At 36.9% G+C, this 20,602-nt stretch overlaps 1 protein-coding gene and 1 long non-coding RNA gene across 4 annotated transcripts in view; one reads left to right on the top strand and one right to left on the bottom strand.

Annotated features, from left to right (window-relative positions):
* Positions 1-20,602, top strand: part of ARHGAP10 (Rho GTPase activating protein 10) — a 135,780-nt gene that overhangs the window by 44,388 nt on the left and 70,790 nt on the right. For 2 of the 3 annotated variants that reach the window (XM_090138561.1, XM_031588874.2), the window contains exons 4-10: positions 5,805-5,876; positions 9,956-10,057; positions 12,568-12,678; positions 14,163-14,267; positions 17,279-17,408; positions 17,820-17,926; positions 19,221-19,315. In XM_090138561.1, the coding sequence (XP_089994687.1) occupies positions 5,805-5,876; positions 9,956-10,057; positions 12,568-12,678; positions 14,163-14,267; positions 17,279-17,408; positions 17,820-17,926; positions 19,221-19,315 (722 nt within the window). The remainder of the gene's footprint in view (positions 1-5,804; positions 5,877-9,955; positions 10,058-12,567; positions 12,679-14,162; positions 14,268-17,278; positions 17,409-17,819; positions 17,927-19,220; positions 19,316-20,602) is intronic. The other variant, XM_090138560.1, reaches the window with a different exon arrangement.
* LOC149918036 (uncharacterized) lies at positions 1,687-8,035 on the bottom strand. The gene is made up of 3 exons (XR_016465779.1): positions 7,300-8,035; positions 3,755-3,859; positions 1,687-2,010 (listed from the first exon to the last, which is right to left on the bottom strand). It is a non-coding gene; the product is annotated as an uncharacterized LOC149918036 (long non-coding RNA).

Below are 20,602 nucleotides of genomic sequence, written 5' to 3'. Positions count from 1 at the left end.
TATTGTTTCATAGTAGATCTCCTAGTGGAATGTACTTAAGAATAAACTTATTCAAAAGTCAGGACCATATAGTGTTAATCTTTTTTCTAAGCAGTTTTTGCTAAAACTCGCTGTCTTAATTTGTTTCTTTTCTTTCTTCCTTTCTTTCTTTCCTTCTCTCTTTTTCTATCCCTCTCCTTTCCTTCCTTCTTTCTTTTTCTTCCCTTCTTTCTTTCCTTCTTTTTCTTTTTCTCTTTCTTTTTTTCTTTCTTTCCTTCTTTCCTTCTCTCTTTGTCTTTCTTTCTTCTTCTTCTTTTGATAAGAGGTTTTTTTTTATTTATTTTGTATTGTCTGTTTATTATACCAATTTAACTTTTCCAGGCCATCTGTCTCATAGGAAGTACATCAGTGCAAACATTCTTTCAGAGTAGAGCACAGCATATAGATAAAAGGAGGCATTTTTAACTGTTCTTCCTTCAGATCATTCATAATCTTCCACCCAATGGAAAATAAGCTTTGACTGCAAGAGAAGACACAGGAGTCCAGCTGCTGCATCATCTGTAAGCCGAGGCTACTGCATTTAAGAAAATCAGAAAGTGCTAAAATCAGGAGTCTGCCTGTACCATGGCCTGTGGGGCAGGGCTTAGCATACGGAATTCTGTGATTTAGAAGGTCATGATCTTAAACCACACAGGCAGTTTTCAAGAACTTTGGGATGTTGGCTGTGTGATTGTCAGTGCTCCATTTAAATACAAAACTAGTGCTGAAGAGTGGGTAGAGAGATGTACTGCTGTATTAGCAGGGCAGTAGAGTTGGCCAATGCAGTTCACTGGGAGCATGCTTTTGTAAGAGAAAATAATATTCCCATGAAGAACGAAAGAGAAGATATTAAACTCTATTGAAAGAAATCAATTGCAAATAACATATGAAATCCTTGACTGTGGAATTGTATCTACAAAGTTACATGATGCTGACTTTGAAGAATAGATCTTAATGTTCGAAGACTACCAAGTTGAGAAATGTAGCAGAAGAGTTTTTTGGAGGAATAGGCTTTTTCATTTTTAATATTCATCCGTACTCCCCAAATATTGGGGTTATCAGAAAATGACCTTTTGTGCTAGGCTGAATGCTTTTGTTCTTTAGGAAAAACAAAAGAGCTATGTTCTCTGTAAGCAGAAGTGAAACTGTAGGTAGTAGATTTCTTTATTAGAAAGTACATTTCTTTATTTAGCAGCAGTGTTATTGAATTTGTTATTGAATCACTGTTAGCTACATCATCCTTTCTGCATTCTGTTAAGCTGAGAAGAGCAGTACTTCCTTCCCGGCTCTTGTTTCATTGACACCTGCTCAGCTTCATGAGCTCTGCCCTGCTGGCTTTTGGCTTCCTTTGCTTTGTCAAGGAGAAAGACAACCCTGCCCCTGTATACAAATAAATCTTCCCAGTCAGTGCACTGGGAAACTTTAAACGACCCTGTCTTGCTGTTTGGCATATGGTCTGCATTCCACTGCCTATGATGAGGATTTGAAACTCAGCACCCTTGTGTTACTGGGCAGTCTGTAGCAAGATATAAATATATGTATGTATGTATTAGAAGGTCATGGGTTTTATATATATATATAATGTTATACATGAATATATATATTCATTTTCAGTAAACCTCTCTTGTATGGGAGAGTGCTTGGATTTGGAATGGAGCAATCAGTGCATGTATTTCTCACCACCAGGATTTATTTACCAGCAATGCGTAATTGCTGTTTCTGTTCCTCCAGTAAAGACTGGAGTCTAAGGATATTTTTAGTATTAATGCTGGGAGCCCACTGTTGCATTTGTCTAATTAGTAAACCAAATTTTGATTAACTTACGCCTACCTTTTGTAGCCACAGAGGCCAGACTGAAGTTCTAGAACAGCTTTTGTGGGTTGATATTTTCTCACAGCCCACACAAATAACTTTCCTCTCCTGCAATACAGCCTTCTTATGCCTGCAGGAACTGATTGGTGCTGCATTTCACAGTCAGAGTGCTCCTGTCTGCTGAAGGAGAACAAGAAAGCATGAGGAGCTTTGAGGGCTGGTGAATGGCACTGTCTGTTAGATTCCAATGCTTGGGAGGAAGTGTTTGGGGAAAGCAGTTTCTCCCTCAACAGCCATTCTCCCACTTCTCTGAGAAGAGGAAAAAAAATAACAGGCTAAATGAAGTTGTCGTGGACTGGCACTGACTGGTAGGTTACCTGTTGGATCTTGTTGACTCAGCTGACTAATAGGCAAGTTGCTGGAAATGTAAATATACTTGCTAATGGATTTAATCTGTGCCTTTGTGGTCTCTTTGTTGAAAATGTTAGCTTGGGCCCCTTAATCTTAAAGCCTGTAATTTATTACTTCTGACATAATGAGAAACTGTGAAAGTCAGAATAATCTCCATTCTGTCTCTGCCTGAGCAGGTGAAGTTTTCTAAGGGCATCTAAAATTAGGAGATACCCAAAGCTTCTTTAAGATACGCTTGAAAATGCTGGATACAGTGAATTCCTTAAGTGATGTTAACAGCGAGGCTTCTTTTTTTTTTTTTCCTGCTGTTCTAAGGGTTATGTTAAAATTAATTCTTCATCGTTTCAGTAGAGGCAGCAAATATAACAGAAATGGCATAAGCAGTTTCAGGTGTACAGACTGAGGCATGCGTGCATATGGCACTAGAATTTTTTCTTTTAAAAAAGCATTCCTGAGATACTGAGATTCAAAAAATAAGCTAAGATATCATTGCATAAGATGTGACCTCTTTATAATGATTCTCTTATGGTTTATGCTTACTGTAGTTGGTTTGCTGGATTTTAAAACTGGGAGTATATAATCCCTTCAAAGGAAGTTTGGATGGCATAGGGATATCAAATGAAGAATTTCCCTGTACCCTTTAAATAGTAGGCATTCCTATCATCATACTCTCAGTATAGCATAAATAATATTTTTGTTCCACTATGAGTACACAATTTTCTGTAGTTTTTTTATGATATAGTATTGGAAAACACTTTGAATTGTAATAATGTGCATATTGTAATTATGAACATTGTTTTCATTTCTGTGAGTCAGAAGAACAGCTCCGTAATTCACTATTAAATTTAGCTGTCATGTCTTCGTTGATGGTTTCTGTACATAAAAACTCCCACACACTTATTTTCAGAAAAGAAGTGTTCGTCCCGTATTTTTATATAAGGCCTTGATTGACCAGGGATCCACAAAATCCCACTTCACCAATACTCAATAGCACTGTTGTTTAATGCATACAGAAAAAGCAAAGAGGGTGACAAATCATAAACACCTGTAAGGCAGGCAGAATTGTTTGGTTTTGGTTACGCAAAATGAGAGTTGTCTCCTTTGGGATGGGAGAAGACTTGTTTTTCTTTAGTGAAAGAATTACTGGCAATTCTGCAATTTTTATTTGTCGGCTGTCTTGGAGGGAACATCCCATTTTGATTTAGTGATTTGTTGTATTTTCTGCTTCTGACAAATACTGTTAGTATTTCCCATGCTTAATGCTACACAACAGCTTAGCAGAGGAATTGATTTGTAGCCAGCCCTCTGGTGTATGAACTACAGCCTTTTCTGTGTTGTTTTTGGTTTTCGTTTTGTTGTGTTTTCCACTGCACCAAATTGCTGTGTTTTTCTTTGGCTTGGACTTCACGTTAGCATATGTTCATTACCTATTGATCTTACATTTCACTTTTTGTTGTGTATAAGTTCAAAAAAGATAAGCAATTTGTAGTTCTGCTCTGTGAGATGCTCTTACCAGTTGGGCTCTGGCCTCTGCTGGCTGTGTCTGTCCTCATCCTCTTGAGCTCTTCTCGGAGGAAGCCTCACAGCTTTCTCCCTCACAATATCAGTATAGAGGAAACTGTCAAAAACAACACAAACCTCTTAACATTTTCCAAAACAGAAGGATTATTCTGTCATTTCTGCAAGCAGTTCTCCACTCAGATTTGGATGAATTCTTTTGTCTAGAAAAGAGATTTCTCAGTCCTCAGGTGCTGCTGCAGTGTCCCAGGAAACTGCTGCTTGGGGTTGATCCTGTTAGAAGTACATGATGCCCTTGCCTTCCAGCCCTAGAATTTCCAGGAAAGTTCAGGGATATTCACAACCTAAAACTGTCCTTGGAGATTCCTGGTGACTGCTAGACTAGTTAGGATATATGTGCCTAGAGTGTCAAATGGGCTAGCTGTCTTTTGACAGGAGCAGAAGCAGCATGGGGAACTGTTATCCATATGTCAGAGCATTCAAAGTATCGGGATAAACGCTCTGTAAATACCTTGGTTGGGTCTGACACATGGCAGGAGTTGCTCTGTTGTCTGCCTCCCTCCCCTTGCCTCTGCACCAAGGCTCTCCTATGTCATGGTTACTCCAGTGCCTCTGCACACTTCTGAAATGCAGACTTATCAGGTTGTCAGTTCTCCTTCCTTCCTCCTCCCTTTGAGAGTGTGCTGAAGCATTTCTGACAAAATTAGGAAGTGAATGTCCAAAGAGTTTGGGCCACAAGATCAAGAGCTCTGAAGTTAGGGAGTATCTGCTCTGAGGATGACTGTACAACATTTGATTTGGCCCAGACTTGCCAGATATTTGGTTTCCAGTGAGATATTTAGATTAGAGTACTGTTGAAAAAATCGGAGTTGCTGTGGTTACCATGAATTGGCAAGGCTGACTCCCGCAGTAAATCCCCTACATGGCCCCAGGGCTGGGTGGGAATAGACAATGCTATTTAGATTCATGTTGTGCCAGATCTCTAATGTATCCCTCATGTTCTATGATAAGAGCTTTTCAGAAGGCCAGGTTAAGCCTGCAGCGTTCCCTCCTCCTCGACTCTTGGCAGCTCAGCCCTGGCCTGTGCTGGCCGCAGTCTTGGAACTGAATTACCCTGTGGTTCTGCTTCAGGACTAAGACTACAAGGAATCTGTCTGCTTTGCCACACTTCCCATCGTGTCACTCTTTCAATGCTGCTGTTGTGTTCCAGAAATTCCAGCTTTGCTGAAATTTCAAATATTCTTAAAATTCTAAATCTTGTTTGCACCAAGACCAATCCCAACACCACTTCATCTCCTGTAAAGCTTCATATGAAATAGAAGCCCTGTTAGCTGGCCAGGTCTAAATAAGCTACTTTTCAGTCTTACAGTTGCTCTTTTTTTTTTTTTTTTTTTTTTTTCCCCTTTTAATGTGGCTGTGAGGCCATTTACCAAGAGTGCACCAATGAATGCTCCAGAAGAGATGGATTAAACTTTTACTCAGTCAACTAACCTTCTCATTTATTACCACTATACCTCTTGATTTTGTTACTTAGGTTAACTTAATGCTTTCTTAATGTAATAACCAAATGTAAATAGTTGAAAATACATATTTCAATGCCTAACCACTTTAACTGCATGTTGAAAGCTTATTATTTACTCTTTAGTTGCCTGTTCTACAGCTGTTTACAGTGTTATGCATTGTTGCAGGAATTTGTGTGCTCCCCAGTGAAAACTGTTACTTATCCTGTGTCACAATTCTGGTGTTTAGTTGTTGAAGCTGTTGACCTGATCAAGTAAAGCAATTGCTGTTTAGGTGCAGCCTCTAGACTTCTGAAGTTTCTGCTTTTGTTCATTTACTTTAGATTAACTTTCCTGAAACTGTGATTAAAAGCAATGACAAATTCCAAGATATTGAAGCAACTCAGAGATTATATATACGTATTTTGAGTTAGAACTCAGTATCCTAGCTTGATTTTTTTGCTTGTTTGTTTATTTGTTTCCTCAAAGGAGCTAAAAGTGACTTGTCTGGCAACAGTAACTTAACCCATGCTCTTTTTTCTTTAGGCACTCAGTGTTACTGAAACTCTGATCAAACCTTTGGAACGATTTAGGAAAGAGCAGCTAGGAGCTGTAAAGGTTTGCCCCTCATTTGCTTTTATGATAAGCTTGTTTAATTTCTTTACTTGGATTGCAGTGTAGTAATGACATGTATTTGGCAGAGAGAAACTGTTGTTTATATTTCATGTATTCACACATTTTCCTACTTGGAGAACTTGCTTCAGAAACCAATGGAAAGTATGCTTCAAGAAGAGAAGAATGTGTCCTTTTGCTTCTTTCTTTCCTCCTCCTACCTTATCTTTTCTGCCTGGAATAGCAGAAATACTGCTTGCAGCCTTTTCTCCTTCCTAATGGGTAACCTTTTTCTGCTTTATGTTTGCAGTTACACAATCAATGGCTGAAACTTATTAACCACCCAAATAGCTTATCCACATGCTTATAATCTTTTTATTCTTTTTCCAGTCTGTAAAGTGAAAATAGTTTTTGTTTTACTTTCAGTTTTAAATAAATCACTAATTGCTCAATATGAGTGGGGAAGAGGTTAAAGACAAGTTTTCATTTAAAGAGATTTGTTTTTGATGGAAATATCTGTAATGTTTTTTAAAGTTTTTTTCCACTATATTGTGTTTATAAAACAAAGAGTAAATTTAATATGTTAAATACAAACTCATTTTTGATAATAAGGAAAATATTTACTCCACTGTACCTGTGGGAAGAGATTTAAATGATTATTTGAGAGAGGGGTTGGGGGGAGGAAGTACAGATATTTAACATTGTTTTCTGTTCTGGAAGTCAACTCATACATTTTTTTTGACCTACAACTCTGCGGATGTTTTGTTTTATAATTTTATGACATCAGCAGCAGTGATATTTAAGAGCTAAGCTGATCTTTTAATTACAGGAGAGCTATACTTTATGTTAGCAGGAATTATTAATATATTCTGAACTCAAGTTCAATGTTCATGCATGGAAAACGCTCTGCCTAAGTCATTGCATTTTAGTAGTGCAATGGCTTCTATAATTTTGTGGTTATTTGAGAAGCGTAACAGAGGCCTGGACCAACAACCAACCCAACAAAAAACACCTGGTTTTTAGTATGGAGAGTCACCAAAAGGAAAATGATTTTTTTTCTGAATGTAACCTATTTTCACAGAAACAGTTGTATTAGCAGATTATTTCAACTGAATTCTTTTTGGGTGAGAGGACGTTGCCTTTTTGGGGGCAATGCTTATTTTTAAGTTACATTATGTTCTTCTCTCATTTCCTAGTCAGAATTCTGTCTTTGATGTTTTTAACATGAGATGTTACATGCTCACAGCCTACACTGCACATTTTGTTTGGATGTATGACTCTTCCCTTAACCTCCTACTGAAAGAACTGTAATCATACAAATGTTGTAAAACACTGTATGATCAACAAGTATACAGAAAAGTTAGGCTAGTAAGGTTATCACATTAGAAAAGATAATCAGACATCAATGAAAACAATGAAAAGTACTCACTAGTGTTGTAGGCTTGCAAGGAACGCCACAAGGAGCAATCACCAGAGAGAGATCCTTCCTCAGTGGCAGTCAGCTCTTAAATTGGGTCTAAGAGAGGCAGCCAGGCTCCACCCCTTCTGATCACACAGCTGAATTGCCTTCACATGTGCTCCTGTGGTTGACTTGGTGCTTGCCTCAGGTGATCAATCCCAGGTTCAAGCCATGATTCAACAGTTCCCATACACCTGCATACTGTTTCTGTGAAGTTGAAGCTCTTAATTGTGATTTAGACATTTTCTGGACAGAGCTCTCAGTTACTTTAAATAGAACAGTCTTGCTTAATTGTAGAACACATAAAGAAAAATTCAATAAAAATATTTAATATTTATTCCAGATTTCTTATATGCTATCACATTATGTCTAATCCCATTAGTCCCATATGCATAGCATATTGTTCCTCGATTGATAATGAATATTGCGGCTGCTTCTTTAAAGAAAGATCTTAAAAACATAATGGAGGAAAATGTCACATTTCTGCTAAAATTTCTTGCTGAGAAGCAGTCTTAAACAGCTTAGATCCTCTTTGTTGGAATGCCATCTTCAGAATTCAGTTCTCCAGAGAACAAAAACTTATATGATGTATTAAAAATTCCTGTACACTTGAGAAGAATATATGAATGTTGTCAGGGCCTGTAAGATGCAGTAAGGAAGGCTAAGGCCCACTTGGAATTTAATCTGGCAAAGGAGATGAATAATAATAAAGTTTATTCTTTTTTAAAATCGGCAGTAAAAGGAATACTAGGGAAACTGAGGGTTCCCCACTAAATGAGATGGGTGCCCTGGATGCTGAGAAGGTGGAGATATTGAACACTTTCTTTGCTTCCGTCATTACTACAAAGATTACCTCTTGGGAATCCCAGACCTGGAGAGAGAGAGTCTGGGCAATGGAAGACTTCCATTTGGTCGATCAGGATATGGTCAGAGACCACCTAGCCAAAATCAGTGTGCAAAAATCCATGAGCCGGTACGGAATGCGTCCACGTGTGCTGAGGGAGTTAGCAGAGGTGATTGCTGAACTGGTCTCATCTTCTCATCATCTTTGAAAGGTTTTGTCAAATGGAAGAGATGCCTGAGTACTGGAGGATAGCCAGCGTCACTCCAGTCTTCAGAAAGGGCAGGGAGGATGGTTCAGGACACTATAGGCTAGTCAGCCTCACACTCATCCCTGGAAAGGTGATGGAACAACTTGTTCTGGATGCCGAGGAATTGGAAGAGAAGGTTATCAGTAGTAGTCAACATGGATTCATCAAGGCAAAATCATACTTCACAAACATGGTAGACTTACTTCTATGTTGTGTAGATGCAGGGAGAGCAGTGAATGTTGACTTCAGCAAGGTGTTCGACACAGTCTCCCATAGCGTCCTTGCAATGAAGCTTACAAAGTATAGGACAGATGAGTGGACAGGGAGGTAGGTTGAGAACTGGCTGACTGGAAAAGCTCAAAGAGTTGTAATTGGTGGCGTAGTGTCTAGTTGGAGACCTGTAACTAGCAGTGTTCTCCAGAGATCGGTACTAGGTCCAGTCTTGTTCAGCATTCTTGTTAATGACCTGGATGATGGGATGGAGTCCACCCTCAGAAAGGTTGCTATGATACAAAGCCGGGAGGAGTGGCTGACACACAGCAGGCTGTACTACCATTCAGTGAGATCTGTACAGACTGGAGAGTTGGATGGGGAAGAACCTGATTCTGTTCAACAAAATCTGAAGAGAGATAACTGCATGCATGAGTACAGGTTAGGAGATGACCTGCTGCAGAGGAGCTCTTCAGTGAAGGACCTAGGGGTCCTGCTGGTTGTCTGCGAGCCAGCAGTGTGCCTTCGTGGCCAAGAAAGACAATGGTGTCCTGGAGTGCATTAAAAAGAGTGTGGCCAGCAGGTCAAGGGAGTTGATCCTCCCCCTCTACTCTGCCCTGATGTGGCCACACTTAGAATTCTGTGCCCAATCCTGGGCTCTCCAGCTCAAAAAAAGACAAGGAACTCCTAGAAAGAGCAAGGGCTTCACTTTTGCAAGCATGATTTTATTTTTCTTGGAGATTTTTGTTTATTTTAATAAGTTTGTTTTTTCATGGGTATAGTAACCCATGAATAGAAGTTGGAATTCAGCACAGAGTTCTTAGGATGCTTTTAAAATCAAGAAATCTTGATGAGTATGGAGCTGAAATCACTTCAGTTTCGGGACTGCAAACCTATTGGAACTTACACAGATTATCTCTTTACTCCTATCAGTTATGGAAAGTTATTTTTTTTACTGAAGCTGATGTTTTGTTTAAGTGCTCTATTCAAAACCAGGAAGATGTAAGTGACTTTATTTTTCCTAATTTTCAGGGATCAATACATAGGTTTTTTTTGTTGTTGGTGGTTTGTTTGTTTGTTTTTAATTAGACACATAAGTATTCATTTGTTTGATAAACTTCACCATAATGAAGTAACGGGATTTTATTTCAAGTTAGACTTCAATTTTTTTTAAAGAATGAATTGGAAATACTTTTCTTTGTTTAATGGAATGGTGACAGATTGTTTTTCTTTGTTTCTGGTTAAGTGCTATTTTAAAAGATAAGGAAGGAGGTTTTACTTAAGTTTTTATTTGCAAATGAATGTTACTTTGTTCCTTTGTCTAGGAGGAAAAGAAGAAGTTTGATAAAGAGACTGAGAAGAACTACAGTTTGCTAGAAAAGCATTTAAATTTATCAGCTAAGAAGAAGGAGGTACAATTACAAGAGGTATTGTTGCTGCTCTTGTTCCTTCAATTTACTGTCTTTTAAATAGGTAAATGGATTTTATACAAATGCAAAAGCAGCATCCATAGAGATAAAATAAAAAATTGTGTCAAACTGAAAGGTTGCTGAGAAAATCGGTATTTGCTCAACTTGATGGTGTAGCCCGACAGTTTTCCAACTGTTTTCTGTTTCGACTGCTTCACCTGAAATATATATGAAACATGGTTAAGAGAATAGCAAAATGCAAGAATATTGTGAAAAACTCCGTGTTTCTTTGATGACTTTACCATATATGTAATTTCCATTACATGTAATGTATTGAATAAGCATTCTGTGTTAATACTTCATGCAGAGTGCGGCAAGACTTATGATTCTGAAAGTAGTGGCTTTGTACTGCTTTTTTTCTTCTCATGCTTTGCAGATCCGTTTTTTCCCCCAAATAATGCTACATTGTAATGCTACATTACATCATTTTTAAACAAAAAATAAATCTGTTTTCCCTGGTATTCCTTCTGTTCCCATCAGTTCATTATCATAATCATCTTTATTTGTAATAGCTTTTATTTTCTTTCTGGAGCAACAGCAAATAGTAAGTGAGAAAAGAGCTGAGAGATCTTCCTCTTCTTCTTGACTTCTTCCCTACATCATTTTATATGTATAAATATAAGATATACACACATATACAGTCTTTCACAAATAAAAAAAGGTTGATGTAACTGATAAATTACCCAGGAACATGAAAGCTCAGATTTCATTTCATTTCAAAACTGCTCAAGTTTCATTAGTAGGCTGTGTCTCCATAATGTACTTGCAGCATCAGCCCTTGTATGGATAAACAAGTTTCTGTTGTGGAGTTGAGTACTCTCTCTGAAGTTCATAGGCATTACTTGTGAGTAAGAGCCTGTAATTTTGCATATAAATTTTCCAAAAATTTGATGGAAATAATATCATAGTGGAGCGTGTCTTTGACTCTCTTAGTAGAGAGATATTCGTGAAATTTCACTGAAGCTTGGTCTTTGTGGTAGTTCTGTGTTTCTTTGGCAGTGTAATAATGAAGTAGCTGTATTCATTATTATGTTCTTGGGGAACTGGGAGGGAGCAGACACTCAAAATAATAATAAAAACAACAAAAGAAATGGGGGAAAAAAACAACAAATAGGCTTTGTAGTGGCTTTGGTTTAGTTAGAGCAGTCTTACCACTGATTAGCCAAGTGCCCTAGTAGACCAGCTGTATAGTCTTTTTCTGTCTATACTTCAGTACATTTGCATATCACTGAAAGCTTTGCAGATAACTCAGAGTACTCATACAATTCCTATGTTACATCATTTACAGGATTTATCAAAATGGCTTTGCTTTTTGAAACATTTTTACTTAATGACGTGCAGATCATTGCTTTCTTTCTTTAATGGCGTTTGCTGTTATGCCTCTTTAGCCACTGACAGATTTCTAGCAGACTAGCAAAGCACATCTTAAGGCAAAACTGTCTCAGCTTATTTGACTTATCCTCTTAAAGAATAGTAGTCAGTGCTTGAAGGATATAGCCTTAGTATTTAAGACAAGTGTACGATGGTAAGTGTGACCTTTTCATCTAGACTTTTCCCTGTTTCCTTCTGTAGTTTAGTGCAGAAGCTTTAATAGACCTTACAATAGTGTTTGCTATTATCGCATATGCAAAGACTAAGTGTTAATCACTCAAAGTATCCTTCTGTCCTTTCTTTAATGTATTTTAATGAAGATCCCCATTAGTCAGTTCTTGAAGTTTCATAGTTGAATGAAGATACTTATAGCGTAAATAATAACGTAAAGAAATAATTTGTATATCCTATGCAGTTAAATATTTATGTAGGAATGAACTGCAGCTGAAATACAGCTGATCAATATGATGTTGGCATTTTACCAGAATGGAGAGAAAAATCAGCTGCAGCGAATAAGGCCGCATTTTTAAATATTTAATGATCTAAATAAAGTTGTGAAACGTGTGCCAATAACTGAATATTATTTTTTTCTTACTTTACTGTCAGTCAGAGTTAGCATGGGTGTGAGGCAGATCTAATAGCATTCTGGCTGTGGACAGCAGTTCTTTGCAGTACTAGCAATGTGTTCTCAGCAATTTTTTCTGGCTTATTCTGACTAGAGATGATCTCCCATGTTTCTGACGGAAGACACTTTCAGCCCTCTCTCTCTGTTCAGGCATGCACCTTTTCAGCATTAGTACGTCAGTGCTCAAGTACTTGTTCTGATTTATTTGGCTAGATTCCATCAAAAAGCAGCTGGAAGAAGTGTTATCAAAACATTTCCAAAAATGTAGCTTCATGAATCAAAGCATGATACGTTATCTAATAAAAGGGAATAGCTGCTTCCCTTTGAAAGTAAATGAATGAGCTTTGTTGTAAATGAGTCCTGGACTGGAACAAATTATCTTGTTGCTTGCAACTTGTATGCTATACACGTGTCGGTTTGAAGCTGTCTGAAAAATATTTTTGAAACTTCATAAGCTATATTTTGTGTTTAGGCGGACAACCAGGTAGAGCAGAATAGAAAACACTTCTATGAGCTCTCCCTCGAATATGTGTGCAAGTTGCAAGAGATTCAGGAGCGGAAGAAATTTGAGTGCGTGGAACCTGTAAGTACCAGTGAATTAACACACTTTAGCCCATCACTCATAAAGGACTGAGAAAGAATGCAATTGGAAAAAAGGCACAGAACTCCGTTTTTTGAGAAGATGCATGCAACTGTGTGACTTAACAGAGTTTAAAGCAGTCTTTCTACATCTGTGTAAGTTCTTAATCCAGACACACTTAGCCAAGCAGCTCAAAGCTTATGTTAATAATTAGAATTAGATCTGCTGATGCTGATTTTCTGAAAATATGTGAAATTTTGTACTGCAAAACAAACAAACAAACAAACAAACCCAAACAGACAAACAAAAAAACAACAACCTTAATCTGTGGTGTGAGTTAGAATAGAGAATTCAAAAGAATGATAAGGTTAGCCTTTTTTACCTTTCAAAAAATATTTTTTAACCAATGAAATGTTATCCTTGACTAATGTAAGGAGTTATTTTTCAATTTGAAGGTGACACTTAGAAGTCTGTTAGTTAACTTGTATCTACACTCATATTCTAAAAGTATGCTTCTACCTGAAAACTAAGTGGAATTGAATCTCTTCAAATCATATTTTCAAAGCATGTCCCTTTCTCTTGTTTTGAACAACCTAAACATTTTTTTGCTTGATTTGTATTTGAAATTTTCACTAGTAAACTGAAGTTATTTACTACCAGATTCTTATCACTGTTTTCCTCTGTTTCTACTGTTTCCAGTGTTCTAAGCATTTAATGCTTAAAAATATGCACAACACAAGTGCATTTTTGAAAACAGTTTATTTGTATGCATCTTAAAACTTCATAAAAATACATTCTTTGATTTTTTCTGTTTAATAAATATAGTTGTTTTTTCCTGTGTCACTTCTTTCCAACCAACTGAGCTAAACAGGAGAGGCAGACACTCCTGCACCCTCACCCAGCTTGCAATGTGATCTAAATCATTCTTTTTTTTGATTCAAAACACTTTTGCAGTCACAAACTGCAAAAAAAAAAGGTAATTTTGTAGTTCTGAGTGAGTGTCAGATCCACATTCAAAAGGCTGTTAAAAATAAAGCTGCTGGAGGGAGAGTGTCTGCTTTCAATCAAACCAGTTAACTCTATGATGAAACATTGTCATTAGAAGGTGGAGAAATGACTAGGGAAATAGTGACTAAAAAAGTTTGTTATATCCTCGTGCCCACATTTATTCCAAACATCACTGGTATCAAAGCAGGCGGTGGAAAACATCATGTAGGGAAGTTTTGGAGATAGGCAATATACATTGTTTATGGTCAAATTTAAAATAGATCTCAGACATGAAATTCCAGGGACAGGACCACCCCAAAACGTTTGTAGCTGAAAATTTGGATGCAAGTAGGTGCTCAGAAATGGTTGGCATTACTAGGAATTTGTTTAAAAAATAATCATTTTGTCATCTTTGATCTGTATGGAAAAGATTACATGCAGCAATCATATTTGGATAAATTAAGTTTCACATTCTGACAAATCTCTTGTTTGCATTTCAGGTGCTATCATTTTTTCAGGGTTTGTTCACTTTCTATCATCAGGGATATGAACTCGCTAAAGACTTCAGTCATTACAAAATGGCCCTGCAGATAAATATACAAAATGTAAGTTGTGATTGATATTTATGCCTCTTAAAATTTTTGACAAAAAGAATTTGTATTGCCAAGGCTTTCCTCATGGTTAGTACAATGCTTCTGAACTCTAGAGTTGTATTGCCACCTTCTGGCTAACCAAGCACATCGCTCAATAAATTATTGCCAACTCCAGTGGATTCTTAATATCCTCTTAAGACAACAACAACAAAAGACAAACAAAAAAGCAGTCCTAATAACCAACTCATCCCTATTGGTTTGCAACCTGAGACTTCCATTAGTTACTGTACCCTCACACCAAACTGTCCAGTATGATCAGCTTGGGTTTGAGAATGTAGCAAGCAAGAACAAAGGTTGAAGCAATGCAATTGGCAGAGCCACTAGTCAGCTGATCTGTTCTCCTTCTTGAAGTATATTAAAAAATAAAACTGATTCAAAATTAACTTAGATGTGCCTCAGGACTTTTGTGAGCAAACAGACCGTTTACCCTCCTGCAAACAATGTATTATAATGCATCTGTTTTGTTAATCTCTGAGGGCACCTGGAATTAACACACACAAACTGCAGGAGGCTGCAGTTTATTTTTAGAAATGACTTAATGAGCATGTAGTAACAGGGAGACAATAAAGCAGAAGAGAAGATTAGGGTTGTTATAATACACAGTGACATCATTTAGTGTCTCAGGATACCTTTCTTTTAACTCTATTTCCATATGCCTAAGTTTTATTCTCTAGAGGTGTTCTGTTTTTGTTTTTAGCTGGGTAGGGGCACTCAATACTAGTACTTTCATAAGCAGAAGTCAGCTGAATTTTTGTGAATAAATAGAACAAACTGGATTTCAAATTGCTGCAGAGAAAAAGGAAACAGGGCTTAACAGAGCTCTTAGCTAAGAGGGGAATAAAAGGATATATCTGAAAAGATCATGAGGATGTGACACATTTTCTGCAGTGTTAAAGGTGAATGAAACATCCCAAAAGAAAAATGAGCTAGGACTTGACTGTAATATAGCTGAGCTGCCAGCAGAAGTCACATGTTAGAAGGGCATGAGATTGAGTACAGAAAGCCTAGCTGTTCATGGAGAACGATTTGAGACTACAACAAAGTTGTAGTAATTCAGGTGTGTGATCACAGATGAAAGAGGAAGAATTTCACTCAAATCTGAGGATGCTGATGCTGATAAGGATACTGATTCTTCATCTGTACTAGAACATTTAACACTGAGATACTGATCTAGCTGCATGTCTCTGCTGATTGCAGGAGGATGAGATTAGATGAACTTAAAGGTCCCTTTTACACTAAAACAATTCTATGCTTCTGACATTCAGTGCTAGTAGGTGCATTCAGAGCACTCTATGTAAAAGTTTTGGGTGGGAGTTAGCTTTGAAAGAGAGAGAGTGAAAAGGAAATAGGAAGAAGGGAAAGGGTAGAGAAGAGCACCGGCTGGGAGTTTTGGTGTTTTTGGTGTGCATGGGTTTTTTTTGTGTGTTTTTTTTAAAGTTTTGAGCACCTGTTACATCCCTTCACACCATTCCTAGGACACATCTTGTGTGCTTGGATTTGTGATCACTGCACAACTCATACAAGAAAGGCCCCTAGCAGAATCATTTAAAACATCTAGGAGCAATCAGCGCTCTGTAAGGATGATGTGCATATGAGACCTTTATCACTATTTCTGTCTTTGCCTTGGATACAGAGTATAGTTTTTAATACAGTTCTTCCAGGTAATTCTGAAAAAGAACTTCGGAAATTGTTTGGAGTCTTGGAAATGAGCTCTTGTGGGTTCTGACTCCTAATTTGTGAGCAGACATTATCTGGGAGTCAGGCGATGGATGTGGGATGGGTTCAGAGCAGTTGCTTTACATGAAGGTAACAAGGCAATTGTTTTTAGTCATCATCTAAAGAGTATTTTTAGCTTTCCTCTCTAAAACACATCGGTATGGGTGGCTGCTCTGACCAGCTTGCATGGATTCTTTTTGTGCCCATGAATAAATTCCTTCTAAGCATAAATCTGAGTATGCATGTACAGATCACCAGTCAGGCACGTAATGTTGGCTGTGTAGGCACAAGAATGGATACTTGTTTATATGTATGAGGCATTTGTTTGTGCATACAACTGCACACTTTTCCTGCAAATCAAAGTAAGGCATCGTGTTCAGAAGCTGATCCATTTTCAGGGAAATAAAGGTACTTTCAAAAAGCAACATGGCATATAAGCTTGCATCTGGAAATACGTTCTCTCCTTAAAATGCGTGCACTAACTGGGCAAAATATCAGCTTGGAATTTGAATATATATTTTCAATTTGTGCAATTTGAGTGAGTGTGTATATGGAGAAAATTAGATATTACCATGTTATTTGTGTATTTCCAACTGTCAATATTTTTCAAATGAAACTGAAGAGTTTCTTGCATCAGGTGTAAGCTTCTCTTTCATTTTGTTTACTATTATTGTATAGTTAATGAGTGCTATGGTTACTTTCTGATTATTTTTACTAATATTCTAATAAATATTTCTTTTGCTACTGCTTGCAAATATTGAAATGGGTGGCACCCAGGAATAATAACAAACTGGACTTTAATTTCTTTTTTATTTCCTTTAAATATATGTGTATTTGATTCAGCTTTCATGTAACCAAAACATTTGGCACGTGAATGGTTTGTCCATGTTTAATTCTTCGTGACCTTCCTGTCATAATTTTTCAATAACCACAGAGAATCCTTTCCTTCCTGATAAAATAGTAAGGATCTCATGTGTAAGCCAACATTGTAGTAGTATTTTTCTTAAGAAACTTAAATTTTCAAATCCACGGTCATTTTAAAATTTAGTATTTCAATTCTCTCTGAACAAATCAGCATATTATTTTGGAGAATGCTTTGATTTTGAATGTCAGAAAACTTGCACTGATAGTCCTAAAATGGTCTTTAATCATCCTTACATTTTATAAATAATTGTTTTAATAACTGCCAGAAAGAGTAAGTCTTTCTTCCACTCCTTTACTGATGTTTTTTAGCTGTCTTGTTTTAGACACGAAATCGTTTTGAAGGAACAAGGTCAGAGGTAGAGGAACTCATGAACAAGATCAGAAGAAATCCTCAGGAACATAAAAGAGCAAATCACAACACAATGGAAGGCTACCTCTATGTACAGGAAAAAAGTAAGATGTATTTTTGTAGTCAAAACTTATTTATACGAGGAGTGTGAAGACGATAAGAATTTACAGCTTATTGAATAGAGTTATCTGAATAAATGTTCAAAGTCAAATTTTCGAGGGATGGATATGTATTTTATGGGGGGAAAATGGCTTTGTCTATAGTAGTGAGATAAATATTGATTAATAATTCTTTCAACTTGTCAGTGAGCATGAAATGAAGCATATGTCATTTAATTTTTTTTTTTTAGACTAGCAAGCATTGTTTAGCGTTTGTTTGACTTTGCAAAACATTTTTTTTCTAAACTACATTCTTAGGAAACGGTTAGGACTTCCAAGTGTCACTTCAGAAAGCAGTAGAAGGAAATACACAAGTTTGAAACAGCACAAACTAGCTAATGCTTCCATTTTATGTAGGGCCTGCTCCTTTTGGTTCCAGTTGGGTGAAACACTATTGCACATATAGGAAAGAGACAAAGAAGTTCACCATGATTCCGTTTGAACACAGATCAGGAGGGAAAGCTGTAAGTATATTCTTGTATTTTACTCTCATTGGTGCCCTTTATGAAGATGCAAGGTTGTGTCAGTTAAGATACTCTGCCCTTTTGCTTTCTTTCTTCATGCAATTCAGTCTACCATTTAAAGAAATTAAGCTAAGGTAATTGAATGAATTAATAAAAAAGCCTTCTGCAGACTTTTCAATTGCATGTTTTTAGGAGTCCAGAGAAGAAGAAACAGTTACTGTGCACTGCTGTGCCATTTAGATATAATCTGGCTTATCCGTGAGGTGTGTGACTTATTGAAGTATAAATTGGGAAAATGTGATAGTTTAAAAAATTTCTCTCTTATGCACTCCAGTTAGATTTTTTTTTCCTTGGATGTAACTACTAAAAGAGTAATTGGAAAAAAGGATATTAGTAGATATACAAATTGTATCGACAAATGAATGTAATTTCAGATGTCTTTGATGGAATCTGAAGTACTCAAGACCCTATTGATCTTTGAATTGCTTTTATTGCTGTTGAAATACTTGGGAGTTGAAGGTGCTCAGCACCTTCAGAGATGAAACAGTAAATCAATATATGAAAAGCATTCTGTTGCAAGGAAAAAAGATATCAGAAGAGGGAAAATAACACTCAAGTCAATCTTCCTGTAAATGCAGCACCCTGCTCTGTCTTCAAATTCGAAATCACATTGGGATTTTTTTCTGAGAATTACGTCCTGTTTGTGGAAGATGACTCTCATAATTAGAGGGCTGTCTATATTTACAAATATGTTGAATTGGGGATTGTATTTCAAAAGCTCCAGAAGTTTGGCTTCCTGAATCATTTTAGTACTGCTGTGATATTTTTTTCTACTCATTTGTTCTAACTGTAATAAGCCATTTTAGTTAATAAAGTATATGCATAAGTATTTGGCATTCTAAAATATTTATGATGCCAGTTTTGCTGCATTAAAAGATCACGTCTCTTGAAACCCTCAGTGCAATTTACTTTCATAAACCTGCCACTGGAGATGTTGAATAAGACAAAAATAATTGAAATGTACAATTAATTCTGATTAAAACTGTTACAAGTCATGTGGCATGCACAGATAAATTTGTGTATTCCTCAATTTTTAAGGGTAAAATATGGTCTAATGTTGGTTGGTCTTGAAGAAAGGACTGGTTCTGTAAGACAAATTCCAGAGAGTAAAGAAAGGTTTGTCTAAGTTAGTTAACAGTAGCCTTTAATATGGACATTGCTGTGTCTGGCATAAAACAGAAGAATGAAGCTTTGAATTACTGGGTCAAACATATAAAAAACTCTCTTTTCACAGGGTGATGGGGAACTCTTCATCCTTACATATTGCACCAAAAGAAATGTAGATACTATCGACAGGCGATTCTGTTTTGACTTAGAATCTTCAGACAGGTAAGCTTACGAAATACTAGAAAGGACTGTTTCTAACCAGTAGTAAATATTGCTGCAGCATCACTGTTCTCCTTTTCTTTCAGTGCTCATTCAAGCTGCCAATGGAAATAGTCATTGGAGCAGCCTGCAAGCACTGTCATAGTTTACTGTATTTTACCTGTTTTGTGTAGCAGAACTGCTGAAAATCTAAATTGAAATCTAGACATTGTTTGAGGTATCACAGAAAAGTGCAGGTGAAAATAAGGAAACTGTTATGAATTGGTGTTATTGTGGGTTAAGTACTGTGGTTTAAATAAAAGTACATATAGCTATCAAGAAAATACTGGATAATTCATACAATCATGGCCATTTTGTATCACAAGCCTGCTTTCCAAAAACATCATGTTGCTATTGGATTATGCTGGATTTTCAGACTGGAAATTATATAATTTGCAATTTTTCTGGCTCACTTCTTCCCTCCTCTTGCTGGTAGGATGTGACAAGTGTAACACAGTAATGTTATACATTTTAAACATTGTTGCTGCTGCCTTTTCAAAATGCTACCATTCTACTGCTTTATTTCAAAAAAGAAGGATTGCTTATTTATATATTTTGCTTAGAGGATTTTCAAATAGAATGAATACTGCTTTTCATCAGCATTTTAGTCTGTCTTTGTTTATGAAGCTGATAGAATCCGACCTAATAGGGTATTGCAGTTGAGTAAGGCTGTGGTAATGCCACATTCTTTTGGTGCATTAAATGCTAAGTAGAAGTTCATGAAATGTTACTGAGTTTTCTCATTCACACCTTTTGAGCTCATTCCTTCTACCAATTAATTGTGTTCTATTCTATGATGTAGTGGGTCTTAAGGTTCGGGAGCTCTGCTAACTTTAAATGTGGTTGTGCTTAATGTTGCTTGTCTCCTTTATCCTACAGCTGCTGTATTCTCTAAATATGTCTGTGATAAGGGTCAGAGGCACTTGTATTGTTATGGATCAGATGCTGTGCTGAGTTGATGTGGCCAGTCAGTCAAGCCTGCCCCAGGCATGTTTTCTTCTGTAGCAAGCACCGACTGGATAAAGGAATGCAAACCTACCACTATATCTGAAAACAGGCAGTCAGCTCATGTGACAGATACTATTTACAGCACAGGTGGCTTTTCTCATAAATCTACAGCAGGGGTCTGAATTTGCATTTTTGATTTGATAGAGATGTGGTATAACTGTTATAACACTGCCCTGATGATGGGAATTACAGTAAACATTTAAGCTCTTGAAAGCAACTCTTCTCAGATCAGGGTATTGATCA

Source organism: Phasianus colchicus, chromosome 4 (genome assembly GCF_987193195.1).
Source record: "Phasianus colchicus chromosome 4, bPhaCol1.hap1.1, whole genome shotgun sequence".
In the NCBI taxonomy this organism is placed as follows: domain Eukaryota; kingdom Metazoa; phylum Chordata; class Aves; order Galliformes; family Phasianidae; genus Phasianus; species Phasianus colchicus.
The sequence above is the reverse complement of the archived record's forward strand: the minus strand, read 5'-3'. Positions and strand labels throughout refer to the sequence as shown.